The sequence below is a fragment of the Anthonomus grandis genome, chromosome 14, assembly GCF_022605725.1.
Source record: "Anthonomus grandis grandis chromosome 14, icAntGran1.3, whole genome shotgun sequence".
NCBI classification, from domain to species: Eukaryota; Metazoa; Arthropoda; class Insecta; order Coleoptera; family Curculionidae; genus Anthonomus; species Anthonomus grandis.
This window is the reverse complement of record NC_065559.1, coordinates 7,942,873-7,957,384: the sequence shown is the minus strand read 5'-3', so window position 1 is coordinate 7,957,384 and position 14,512 is coordinate 7,942,873. Positions and strand designations below refer to the sequence as shown.

The window sequence follows — 14,512 nt, the reverse complement described above, 5'->3', positions numbered from 1 at the left end:
CATCGAAAATCCACGTTGTACGGGTGTACATGACAGGAAAATGCGCAGTTTATGGGGTACCAGTGTGGAAATTAGCCCTAATTGCGGCTAATTTGCATGATGGTTGCAAATGCGGCATTATCGCAATATAACGTTCCTTATTTGAGCCTTAGCCGCGGTCGCATTATGCGGGATTTATGCGATCGCAGTCGTGATGTTGGAAACGCAGTTGTTATGCCTTTGCTTTGCCTACATGGATCACGAAATATGGAGATTTCTATCGGCCATTACCGCTCGTTTACCTCGATTTGTAAGTTATTTGATTGCTTCCCGTGAATTATGTATAAGGTATTGACAATTGAAATGATAGTGTATAAAAGACATTATTTACCTTCTGTTTTGGTACCACGTTTTCACTTGTGTATCTGTGAGGTTCAGTTTGGCAGCTAACTCCATCCTGTCTTGCACGCTGAGGTATTTTTGCCTTTCGAAGCTCTTTTCTAACGTTTGGAGCTGGAGATCTGTAAATGCCGTTCTCGCTTTTCTTTGTTTTTTACTCATTGCACCACTTGAGCTTTTGGAGGAGTTGAGGGAATCATCACCATTTTGACCTTAAACAAAAATGTTTTTTTTTTTTTGAATAATTCACTTAACTATGATTAAATGTATTTGAACACCTTACAGTACCACAGATCTTGGTAAATTGTATAAATAATGTCAGTGATTATGGATGTAAACATCTTTTTAAATAAGGTTACATTTTTATGTATAAATCAATTTAATGATATTTTTCAAGCGACTAATTAAGCATTTAACAAATTAAAGAAAAAATCATATTAATGCATAAATAATATTCAAGTTCAAGAATTAATTAATATAATTAAATAATTAATTGAATACTTATTAAAGCAAATTCTGTTTACTCCTACAGATTATAAGCTATGAGCTTGTCACTTTTCGTTTCTTTTTTGCCTCAAGTAATAAAATTATTCTAAGTTATGAAAAAAGCATACTTTACAAAAAAATTATCAAGCACTAGATTTTATTACTTTAGGAGGCCTAATATTTCTGGTATTAGTAAATCTTGTTTAGTTGACAAAAAAATAAGTACACCATTTTTAAAAGAATAAATATTGGATATTTTTATTCCTGATTTTGAAAATCCGCATTTTCCATCCTTGCCGAATAGGTCTACGATTTCCAAAGCCCGAAATAAATCAAGAAAAGCTATACTTTTACTTTTACGAATTTGACAATCCAAGCTAAAAAGCAATACTTGTGCAATAAGATTTCAAATATATATTGAGTCTCCTTAATGAAGCTCTCAACAAATACCTTTTATTCCTATTATTATGGAAAATATATTTCAGTTCTTCGTCTATGAACTGATATTTTTATGGTAAAAAGACTCTTTTAGAGACTCCTAAAAAAGATGGGCTTAAGATGCTAGAAAATTAAAGTGTAAGTCATTGAAAAAATATAAGTCAAGGAAATACAAATTGTGGAATACCCTACATGGTGCTATAAAAATATTAAATAAATTTAAATAAGAAGGTATGGTTAGGAGAAGAAAAAAAAATGCCTAGATCGTGAGAGCTTGGGACACCAAAAGCTACAACTTGACAGATGAGACAGTGTCACACCCTGGGAATTAAAAAAACGAGCCTAGATAAAGAGCTTCGACATATTTCGGAGGTGCTAGGTAAGGCCTTTCATCTATTTAGAATATAATAAGGAAAAAAAAATTTCCGGTTATAGGATTATTAAACTCAACAATATTATCGAGTTTATTATGGAATTTAAGCTAGTTAGGAAAAAACCTTAACTGGAAATTTATACTTATATCGACATTTTTTTCTTACTAGAATTGGTCAATGATTTTGCAAATCTCAAAATAATAAAACCAATACTCAAAGATGCAAATAAATCTACCATCTAAGTTGTTCTTAATAACACCTTTAAGTATCTTTAAAAAGAAAGAAAAAAAAATGGTTACATAAACAGACAAAGCATAAAATAAGCAATATAATTAAAAAAAAACATCTGCTTTCTTTAACAAAGTTTTGCCACATTTAACTAAATAAATAAAAGTAAATAGATGTTGTCTGTTCTGATTAAATTTTTTATTAGTAAATTATGAGGACAAAGAAATCAGGATAAAGCTTTGTCATCTGCTAGCTTAAATATTTTTTATTCATAATGATTTCCTTTAGTTTAAAGGACCCTAAAGTTCCCTAATATGGACGCCTGAAGATATTCTTATAATTAAAATATACTATACTTAGGTGAAAAAATTACTCTTACTACTCTTTTAGCAAGATCCAACATGACGCATCCTACGTCTCCGACCACCTAGGGCCAATAATTTGGAAATCCACTCTTCGTGTGCCCTTGATTACTGATCTTTTTTAAATTAATTCGCTTCAAAAGACGATGAGACCCAACGATAACAATTTCTATATTAATATTCTATATAACAATTTCTAGAGTCCTAATATTTGCGCATCCTTTTTAATTTATCACTATCCTTTTAGAGTATTCTTTAGATCACCCAAAGCGCCGACGATTGGGATAATCAATCGCATAGTATATCTGCATATAGACTATGAAATTCATCAATTAGATTTAGCTAATTCAATTGCTTTTCCCATTCCTTCATTGAATTTCCGCTAGTGCAGATAATTCTATTACATACATAGAGTTTCTTCCTTTACTTAGCAGAATGGTGTCTAGCTGGTTAGCCTGATTACGGTATGAAGTAAGAAAAGTGTATTTCCAATAAAAGGACCTTTAGAGGTCCTTTTCCTCCACGACTCCAGTTTCACCTGAAACAAATGGCAAAATAGTATTTATTACGCAATATTGTAATACTATTAAATAACCTTTGGTCTGAAACTTAAGCTCAGCAGATTTAAAAAATCCAAAAGTGAGTTGTCGTAAAACGTTAAGAGTGTCTACACTCCTGTAAAAGCCGCCTCGTTCCGGCTTGCTTATATACTCTTCTAAAAGCAATTGTTGTTGTTCAGCTTTTTCTACTATAGTTAGAGCCCTAGATTCAAGTCTTGTAACAGACAGGTCATTATTTCTGTTGACTTTTAATCAACAAAATTTTTGGGCCTCTCACAATCGTCCATATACACAGCTTAATCAAATTTATTATTATTAATTTTTTTAACAACCAATAAAGGGATGGATGGGATCTGCAGTTAATAAATTGGAGAAATTCTGAACGGTTCTTTCTAATCTTTTATATTGTAAAATACATCCTGATGTTTAGTGAGTTTTTCTATGTATGCTCTGTTAATGTTGTCATCCAAAGGTACTGAGAAATCTATGACATGGCAGGTTCTTGAATCTTTATTGATAATTATTATATCAGGTCTGTTGTGCTGCATGGTTCAGTCTGTAATGATTTTGGTTATTTATTAAATTTTCGTGTGGGTATTTTCAAGAATGGATAAAGAGCAAATGTTTGATGAAGTGCTTTATGCACTAAGCTTATGCAAGCATAGTGCACACAAAAAATAGGCGTTGAATAGATTATTTCTCTTTGTTGCATAACCCATACTTTATAGATTCTACTTGTTGTATGAGAATGTGCTTCCAGTAGTATATTTAGGAATATTGATGATGTTGTTCTTAAGTAACATATTCTCTGTGTTCATTACTTTTCCTTTTTCAACTCTGAATACCACACATTTATTTTGGCCATGTCCATTTTAGTTGACTTGCTGAATGCTTTGACAAGTACTAATAGACCCTAAGTTGCTAGTAATTTCTCGCATCCAATTTCAGGGCGTAAATCTAAAACAGATACGTCAGTTAAATATCTCCACTAATTAAGCAACTCCTTCCACTTTGACTAAGCTATTCATCAAGAAGGTTTAATACCAAACAGAATCAAAATGTGCCAAGATGTCTTTTATATTTTAATGGAGAATGTTTGCGTCAGTTAAGCATCATGTGTTTTAGCAGGTGAATGATGTGTAGATCGATTTTGTATATTCTTAAAATCTATTTGAATCAAGAGTGCGGCACTGACCCTTACGATATTCAATCCAAGCAACGAAGAGCTTATGATGTCTTATTTTGAGCAGCTTTAATATAATAAAATAAATTGCTAATAGTTGTTTATAGCCCTTTACTCACTGCTTGCAGTCATTTTGCTTTCATGCTAAAATGTTTCGATGAAATAATTAAACCAGATACATCCAGAGTAAAATGGTTATCATTAACTTAGCAGAGCGCTAATAGTTTAAAATTTGGAAGGGTACTAACGTCTCTCCTTTTTTTAAATTTTGTTCGTCCTTTTACATTAAGTGGCGTAATATTTGTCTTAAGTGCTCTTAAATGTTGTTTTTATTGGTAAAAATGTTTTTTGCACTGTATGGAACTCCTGTGTATAATGGACTTTGAAAATATCTGGTTTGATTGTTTTGTACTATCCCTGAAGCAATACAGCCATTTCTCATTTTTTAAATATTGTTTGTCGTTAAGTGGTTGTTAATATTTGAAGATATCATTAACGTAAAAATTTTATAGATTAAACGCAAGCATGTAATGGGCCTATAATTATTGGCTTCTGATAAATTTCTTGTTTTTGGCAATAAGTGTTTATTTCCAAGCGTACAATGTACAGTATTGTACATAAATATAGCAACAAGCGATGTTTTCAAAAATATTATTTGCTCCTTTATTTATTCCATATTATTTCTTTACTTTTAAGTAGACGCCTCTGTATTATTTATAAATATATCCAGATATCATAAGAATGCCAATGCAAAGTAAGGAACTTCATGTTTGTTTATTTAGATAATGTGCATAAATATAGCAACATTCTTGTTTCGCATTTATTTTATCAGTTAAATATCGATTTACCTGCTGTAAAGTTGTTATTTTTGAATTTCAGAATTAACTTAAAATAGGTCGCTCAAAAACCGTCTCTGGTGATGTAATAAAAATTATTGTGGAGCATTACGAAAATGGTGTTAGGCAGAGTGACACTGCAAGAAGCTTACGGCTTCACAGGTCAATCGTATCCAGAGTTTGCAAAAAATTTCGCCTTACTGGAACAGCTGCACAGGCGCCCATTCCTGGTAGACCCAGAAAAACAAATTATGGAGGATGACTAGGCAGCTGCTACGAATTTCCAAAGAAAATCCTTTTTTGTCTTCTTCCCAAATTTTGGCAAAATTAAAAGAAGGTGGAGGAGTAAATCTCAGTTCCAGTACCGTAAGGAGAAGATTACTTGATGCCAACTTACCTGCTCGTCGCCCCGCCAAAAAACCGTTACTCTCAAACAAGAACGTCAAGGCTTGTTTTCACTTTGCCCAATCTCATGTCCACTGGTCTGTAGCTGATTGGAAGAAAGTCGTATTTAGTGATGAATCTAAATATAATTTTTTCAGGACTGATGAAGTGATGTAGGACAGACGCCCCAGTGAACAAAAATTAAACAAAAAGTACATTTGCCCCACAGTTAAACATGGAGAGGAAAATATTTGTGTATGGGGATGTTTCTCGGCTCGTGGCATGGGACCCATAATAAGAATAGTGGGAAAAATGGATCGTCGTTTCATGTACAAAGACATTCTGCAAACACATTTAGTGCCATATATGGATAAAGTCATGCTAGTAACAGCCATATTTCAGCATGACAACGATCCAAAACATGTTTCTCAATTTGTTAAGAGGTGGCTATCCGATGAAAAAATAAATGTAATGGTCTGACCATCTCAATCGCCAGACCTAAACCCTATAGAGAATTTATGGCATTACATTGACACCAAAATCAGGCACCTAACATGCTCAAATATTCTCTTTGAAATAGTGGAAAAGGCTTGGAAAGAAGTGAACAATGACTATATTATGAAATTAATTGAGTCCATGCCAAGACGATACGCAGATGTTATAAAGGAAAAGGGGTACTACACGAAATATTGAATTGATTTTAATTTATTGGGTTATATTTTTTTTAGAACCAAAATTATTTTTTGTTGCTATATTTTTTAATAATAAATTTGCATAAAATAATTTGGTGTTTTATTTATTATGATACAAAAAATATGATAATATGAAAATATATACAGGCTCTAACTATTCTTGTAAATAATATATAACCCTTACTTATAAAATAGATACTAAAGATATATAACAGGAAAGTTCAATGTGGCTACCTTTTTGCACAATACTGTACATAGCTTTTGTATCTTAATTAGAAACAAGGGTACATCTAGAATTGCTGTGTCAAGATCCAATAAATACCAAAGAATGGTTGCCACCAAAAATTAAAAGCTCTAGGGGCTGTCCAGTTTTTAACAGTATTGGCGAGTTTAAAAATATGAATTGTATTAAAATTTGTAGTTTCCATTTTAGGCGTTTCTTTTTGCAAATATTTTTTAGATCGTATTCTGTGTCGACTCATTCTACTGCCTAAAGCCACGATTTTTTGATTTTTTGTTTTACTTATTCTACTTTAATATACGTTTTTATTTTAATGTTATGTATTTTATTTTTATGGTGAATAAAGAGTTAATGGCAGATGCAGCGCAGTATACTATATGGACGGGGTCCAGGAGATTGTCACTTCTATTTACAAAGTTTTATACGTCAGTATTTATTTGCCTTATTATTATTATTATTATTCTTATTATTACCAATATTATTACTTACCATTATAGAAAGCTGTTAAAAAGTCAGTTTATAAATGTTATCTTTTGCAATAGTTAATGCATAAGTTAAATTTATTCATTGACATTTTATATTCTTCAACAAAAATATAAAATTTAATTTATAAGCCTAACGGTCAAAAGTTCGATAATAATTTGAGTTTTTTAAAGGAGAGATTTTTTTTTTCTTTAAATTCCGAAAAAGCAAAAAAGTCATCAAATTCCAAGAAATATTAATAAAATAATTTATTTTCTTAAAGAGACCAGCTTACATTAAATAGCAATGAAATAAACTCTAAATCACAGGTCTCAAATTTATTAAATTAGTCAAAGGATTACACGTGTTTCGCCCATACTAGGCATCATCAGATCCACTTGTGTATTCACTGATAAAAAGGACGAAAAAAGAAGCAGAGAACAACACTACATTATACAAGTCAAGGGTAGAAATTAACGTAAAATTGGTAAAATCTGTAAAATTAGTTATCAATTTTATTTATATAATATGTAGTAACTAGTCTCCGTCCGATTTTACCAATTTTAACTTAATTTCTACCCTTGACTTGTATCATGTAGTGTTTTTCTCTGCTTCTTTTTTTGTTACTTTTAAGTTCGTGTAATCCTCTGATTAATTTAATAAACTTGAGACCTGTGACTTTATCTCATTACCATTTAAAAGTCATCAAGTTACAACAAATATTTTATTAAATATGACACCTTTATGTTAGGACAAAAAATTAATTTGCAATAAGGTACCAAGATCCTGTATACAATTATTAACGTTTAGAAAAAACAGTTTAACTACAATTAAAATTTTAATAAAATCCAAATATAAGTAATTTTATGTATAACTTAATTTTATACGCAAATATAAAATTATTTTCGGAAATGGTGATCAATAGTAACCAAATAATTAAAATTATTTTGCTGCATGATAAATTTGAATTATTATCTCTATAATACAATTTTTTTTTAAAGTTAATTTTTAACTTTGAATTTAGCAAATAGATGCTCTTTTCTGAAATATACTTGTTACCTATTCATTATTCCCCGATTTTTCTTGAAAGGTCTAAAAATTTGTTAAAATCTATAATAGGCTTATCTATGTAAAAAAATTACTTGTCAAGGAAATAAGGATATTAAATAGAGGCGGGGAGAGAGAGTCGATCGCCTATAGTTTAAATACTTATAATTAAATATTGTTTTTATACTGTTTGAAATATTTGTAAAATATGATCCATTTGAGATACTCACATGTTGGGCGCCAAAGTTTTACCCAATCTTGTCAAATTAGAATTTTTCCCTGAAATGGAATAAAATTAATTATTCCAGGATTACCCGGAAAAAATTGTTATTATTTAAGAAATTTTTGTAAGATCTGGCTCAAAGGACCAAAATATTTGTACCGGTCTTGAAGCTGACTCAATAACAAAATTATTTAGTCCAATAAAACTAAAACAGGCTTATTAATAACATGAACGATGCCAAATTAAACTTAATTACATAAAAAGCGATTAGACAGACAGAGAGAGACAGAGCAGCTCGATCGTTTTGACGTTTCGCACAGGAAACACGCAACGACAAAGATTAAAATCAGATAATGGGTCCGAGCGCGTTTAACATCGATAATTACGCCGAACGAGTTTACGCCAAAATGACGCTTTTATCCTAAAATAATTTCCATCGAAATAAATATTACAATTAAATTCCATTAGACATCAAAGAGCATGAAATATTTATTTCAATTTACATGTTAAAAGTGCAGACTCTCCGCTTCCTTTACATTGTTGTCCATCACGCGAATCGTATTACATAAATGAATAAAAAAAAACATGATGGAGGAAGAGTTCGGGTTTAATCACGGCACTTTAACCGTAATTTATTTATGTAAGATAATGAAAATGAAAGCCGTTATTTTATATAATAACATTTAGATGATTAATAGGATGTGAAATATTTATTGTGCAGCATTATTTAAAAAAATTACTTATAATTGCGTGGTACTGTAAGGGGAATTTTCACAGTATCCTGATTTTATAACACCGCAAAACTAAATGTATTCGTTAATTAATTAACTGTTAAATATATTTCAGGTAATTTTAAAGCTTAATTGGCGTAATTATCATTATATTTTTTGTGTAAACCAGTTTGTGAAAAGGTGATTTCGCTCAGGCCTGTATGGCGTATGACAATTAAAGCAGTAATCTATATTTTCCATAAAAATAGATGATGGATTCATTTATTATAAATTTCAAATAGATTCGGAAAAAAAATTCCCTAATGTCTGCTGAAATTTAAAACTCATTTTCCAAGTATCTACAGATAATTTTTATAAATTAATTAAATATGTTAACATGCTGATAGGATGCCAACAGCAATAAATAGCAAGGTGAGGTTAAGAGTTCTAAAATTAAATGAACTTAACAATTGGATTAATATATACAATACAGAATAAGATTCTGGCTTAACAATTCACTGGCCACCTTATAACCTTTAGATTTTGGACCTTTGGATAGTTTTTGGGGATTTACGAAGGAACCATATTTTAAATCCTTATTCATGTTTCCAGAGTATGGTAGATACTTCCTGAATCGTAATTCTGACATGTTCGTTACTGGACTTTGGACATCCTTTTTTTTAAAGATGAGTTAGAAAAGACAAAGAGATCGCAAAAGTGATCAATGCATTTTTTTGGTTAATATTTATATACTCTGACAGTTTTAAGTCAGTTAATTTCCATTAATTAAGCCAGAACCCAATTTAAAAAGCTTCTTTTTAATCAAAAGGGGTGTTTTTTCTAAACCTTGAATTACGATGTTTATTTTCCTATCATCAGGAAGAAAATAAATATAATATTTAAAATGTAGTTCCTTAAAATATTTGATTATGGCTCGCTTTTAGGCAAGTTAAGAACGTGAGAAGCTTGGATGTTTTATAAGTTGGAAATTCGGATTTCTTGAACTCAACCTGCTTAGTCCTCTCTACTTAAGAAAAGAATGTTGTGGGTGGTTTTACTTTGGCCTTGGTTTACGAAAGTCTGAAGCAGGAGTCAGCATGGAATAATTTGGGTAATTTAAAGTTTTCAACTTTGAGGAAAGCATTTGAGTTTTCGTTGTTATTAGGCTATCTAACATTTTATCTCTTTAGTTATTTTTTAGTGCCCCATTTCTATAGATGGAATATGAAAGGAATGAAAGGAATGAAGATATGAAAGGAATGAAGTAATAAACACACCAGCATAAGAAAAAGAGGAATTTTCAGATGTGGGTCGAGTATCATTGCCTTTTTTACTGACATAACATTTCAGCTCGGGTCCCAGTCTTTGGACAACCGATGGTAACTAACAAAATGCCTTCAAATTGTCAATAATATATCAGATCCTTGTACTATGCGGAGCATAGGTATTTATTAATGATGTTGTGTACCTAGTTCCTATACTAAAATAATTTAAAAAATGGAATTACAGAATAGTGGAATTCACTAGTTTCATTAACGTGCTAGAACAACGAGATAAAGCAAGTAATTTTAGCTTATGGTCCACTGAAATATTAGTAGTAGTATAACTCTATTAAGTATCCTAAATAAATTAACCAGGCTATATCCGCTGCATTACTAATAATATTGATTTTCTTCTTTCAGGTAAAATCGAAATCAATCTATCAGGTGCGTTCCAATATCCTAATTAACATTCAAATAGATTCAGGTCATGAATCTGGTACTAATTTCATATGTCCTTTAAATCTAACATAATAAAGCAAATTAAATCCGGTATACTTGCAATTTGCTGTTCATAAATCAACTTTTAACATGAAGTAAGTAAATTCAGACTTAAATAGTGAAGGTAATGTGGATTTACATAAGAGGCGTCATGAGTAAAGCTACAAGAATGTTGTAAAACCAATTAAAATGCAATAAAATCAAAGTCGTTACGACAAAATTATATATCATCAAGATAAACGTTTGATGTTGTGCCTATGAAATGAGACGCGTTACATGCTTTGTAATCATCACGAATAAATGAATGGATATGAGGATGTGCTACAGCAGTTTTAATTTCCAGTAAAAAAATCGATTTGGGAAAATTTTAAATTTAAATGATATTGAGAAAAATTAGGCTTTCAGTAATTCCGAAACAGCTTAAAGAAATTTCACTTTATTTTCTCATAGACGCCTCGGCAGTTTAATTATTGCATCCTGCAAAATGTACCTAATTAGTTTACCTTATTTAAATAGCGAGCACCGGCGATACTAATCAATCCTAATTTATCTGGTCGTGAATAAAACATGTAACGCTAACTTCTTGTCAGTTTTGCGTTAATAAAACTTACTATTATTAATATATTATGATTAGTTTTACATAACTTAGTCGTAATTGCCATTTAAAAACTAGTTTTTAGCACTGTAGCCTTTATCGGTGGCAATTACCGACTTTAAGGCGAAAATATTGAAATCGTTTCACAGATGAATAAATATTTGCTATTTGATCGCTTTGGTTTTACAGCAGCAACGAAGGATTTAGTTTAAATTTCTCCTCAATTAAAACGTTTAATTAAATATTCAAGTGCGACCTGATTTAATTAGGAGTTATATCTATAGCAATTACAGTGTGTCGTTTGATATGTCCATACCTGTTGATCAGGAAGTTACATAAATTCATGGTAATAAAAATTATACAATGTGTTAATGTTGGTTAATATTGCGTGGAGTGAAGCCTTCTTAGTTATTAATAAGAGTTGCAGGCGTAGGATAACTACAATAAGAAGTGTAACTCTACATTAGACATATCTTCATAATTTACATGTTTGACACTCTTATGTACTAAAAATGCCATATAATCATTTTTCTGTACCTTACTAATTTTAAAATTTGTTAAATAAAAAATGTGCAATATTTGTCATAGTATTGGGAATCACACCCATTTAATTTATGCATTTAAAAACTAAACCAGGAATTATCCGAACAAGCTATTAGCAGACAACTGTAGGCCCACAGGCCTAGTATCGATTGTTATGGAGTCCATTGTTCGAGATAAAAGGCAGACATTCTTTACTGAAAATTACGGAATACCTAATATACAATACAATATACAATTTGTAAGGGATTGTTCTATAATTGCAAACCTCCTTTAATGCTGGATATCAGCCTTAGATAAAAAGCAACCAATGGATGTCATCGACCTCAACGTTGCTAAGGTATTTGATAGAGTTTCTGCAAAACGACTGTAGCATAAGTAGGTGCCAACCAAGTCAAATTTCTAGCCAATATTCAGTAGACATCGTTAGAGCTTCGTTCTCAGTTCTCTCTTGTTCCTGGCTTACACTTGTAATTTACCCCCAGAACTAAAACAATAGCTACAGACACAAAATGCGCAGTTCCTTTAACTTCTCATCTTTTTGGACATGTTAAAGTAACACTATATGGAAGTGGGAAAGTGAATGGTTACTTCCTCTTATTGTGAATAAGTGTGCAGTATTAGACATAGGAGAAAATAGTTCGCAGTTGCATTAGCCTTGAACCAATAAGTTCCAGTAAATAACATTGAACATAAAAAAGTCGAATCTTAATGTGATCTTCAAAAACTAGTATCTAAGCATCTGTTTTGGTCATAACAGATTGTATTAATTATAAAATGTGCGAATTCTATGTTAAATAATTCGTTGCATCGATGAGTTACACTATCAATGTATGGTTTGAGAATACCTTTCTACAGCGAGATACTTTCAAATGCTAAATTACTAACTTTTGAAAAACGAAAACGTCGTGGTGATTTTATTTGTAATTTTAGAATCTTTTGTAATTATTTGAGTTGTGATGTAAGCGGATTGTTTAAAAGAAATTGGGATATTAGATTGGGCAGTCACATTTAAAAAAAATAATTAACAACAATAAAACAAAATTACGTCAAACATTTTTGCCAAATAGAGTCTTCGTTGTTTAGAATTCAGTACCCGTAGATGTTATAACTGCTTCTTCTGACATTTTAGCCTTCTTTAGCCATATAAATTATTGGCTTTAATCAAATAAAAAATTAATATTATTAAAACACGCAAGCTTCTTCAAGACAACTTGTTGGTACCAATTAATGAATTGAATCGAATTGCCCCGGAACACCCTATATACAACAGAAATTATTAGATTGCCTTTAAATATAGTTAATTTTAAAATATACAATAACTTGTTAAACGAAAAACATGCTTTGAGAATCATACCCATTTATGTTATGCATTTAAAAGCTCATCGAAATAAGCAGGTTAACTAACGAGGTAGCAAATTATTATAATAAGGTCATTTAACCCAATGCAATAATTTTATAAAAAATATAAAAAAATATTAATATTTAAGAAGGAATAAATAACAAAAAAAAGCCAAATGGCGACAAATAATTTTAAAAACCCAAGAGCAAAATATTTTTTTGTCTAATAAAACACATTTGTTATATTTTTTTGTTAATTTATTTTAATTAATAATTTCCTGGGATATTCGATAAACAACTAGTAAGTCTTTTTTCTTCTATTAAATTCACACCCATTTAAGTTATGCATTAAGAACCTAATATGCATGTTAATTGAGGGTGTAGAAATGTAATATAACAACTTTGTTTAACACAATATAGTAACTAACATAAAAAGTAATTATTATTTCACGCATATTAAATAATATTGATGGTCTACGACATGCTTAAAAATTGTTTTGAAATATACTAAAATACAAAAAGTAATATGTATGTAATAAATGAAATATATCCATTTAAAAAATGCAAAAGAGCGAATTTTTTTAAAAAATACAGATAATTTTTTTTTTGTAAGATACCATGCAGTAACATTTTTAGCATTAAAATTTAAGGTGTATTTTATTAACATAACGAGTATTTAAGTATATTTATAATTTATGCATTAGAGCCTGAAAAATCAAACTTCTAATAATTTAACTCATTAAACTTCTTCATTCCTTTTTTTTTAACTTACATTAGACTTTAATTTTCTGTTTTGTATATTTTTAATTAAAAATATAAATGATAATAATTTCCTAATATATTCTATATATATCAAGAAAGCATTTTTTTTTTTCATGAATATTAAAACAAATAATAATCTTTGGTGATCATACCCATTTAGGTTATGCATTAAAAACTAAACTTAATATGCATATTAATCGAGGATAGACAATTATTGTAAGTTAATATACCGAAAAGCATATTTTAGGTTTAAAATAAAGATATTTATTAATTTTTTATTAATAAATAAAAATTTGTACTGTTACAATTAAGCTCGTGAAAAAAGTATACTAAAAATACAAATAGGAAAGTGTGATGTTTCTCAAAATACATTATTAACAATTGTGCATAAATTGTAGTCATATTTAAATAACTTTTGGCATTTTTGTGAAATGCAAGCTTCCTTATATGCTTATTTGCGCCACCTTTGCACAACTTATTTTTTACGTTAAATAAGAAAATATTAAAAAGCAGAAATATTATGAAAACAGTAAAGAGCTCAAATCAATTTTAAACTATTTAATAATATTAATTTACCTACTCACAAGCAAATAAGCGTTAAATATTTTCTTACCACTCGAATTAAATTTAAAAAAAAGCCAATCTAAACAAACATCTCAGTTAAAACTGTCCCTACATCCCGCCGTCCTGACACATGTAACGTATTTAGAAGATTAAGATTATCGCATTAAACCATCAAACGCGTCGACAATCGGAACATTTACACACAGAGGAAACCGAATCACCACAATAAGTGAGAAATTTATTTTTAAAAACCGGTAGTAGCGTACGAAGATCCCTCCAAAACCTTCTTTCTTTAAAGGGTTGCTTTACATTTAGACGTCAGTCCGTTTGACGGGATTAAATCGAG

At 30.2% G+C, this 14,512-nt stretch overlaps 1 protein-coding gene across 1 annotated transcript in view; it reads right to left on the bottom strand.

The window, feature by feature from the left end:
• The window catches only part of LOC126744707 (homeobox protein B-H1-like), an 83,208-nt gene that overhangs the window by 35,012 nt on the left and 33,684 nt on the right, over positions 1 to 14,512 (bottom strand). The window contains exon 3 of the mRNA XM_050452231.1: positions 371 to 590. Within this exon, the coding sequence (XP_050308188.1) occupies positions 371 to 590 (220 nt within the window). The remainder of the gene's footprint in view (positions 1 to 370; positions 591 to 14,512) is intronic.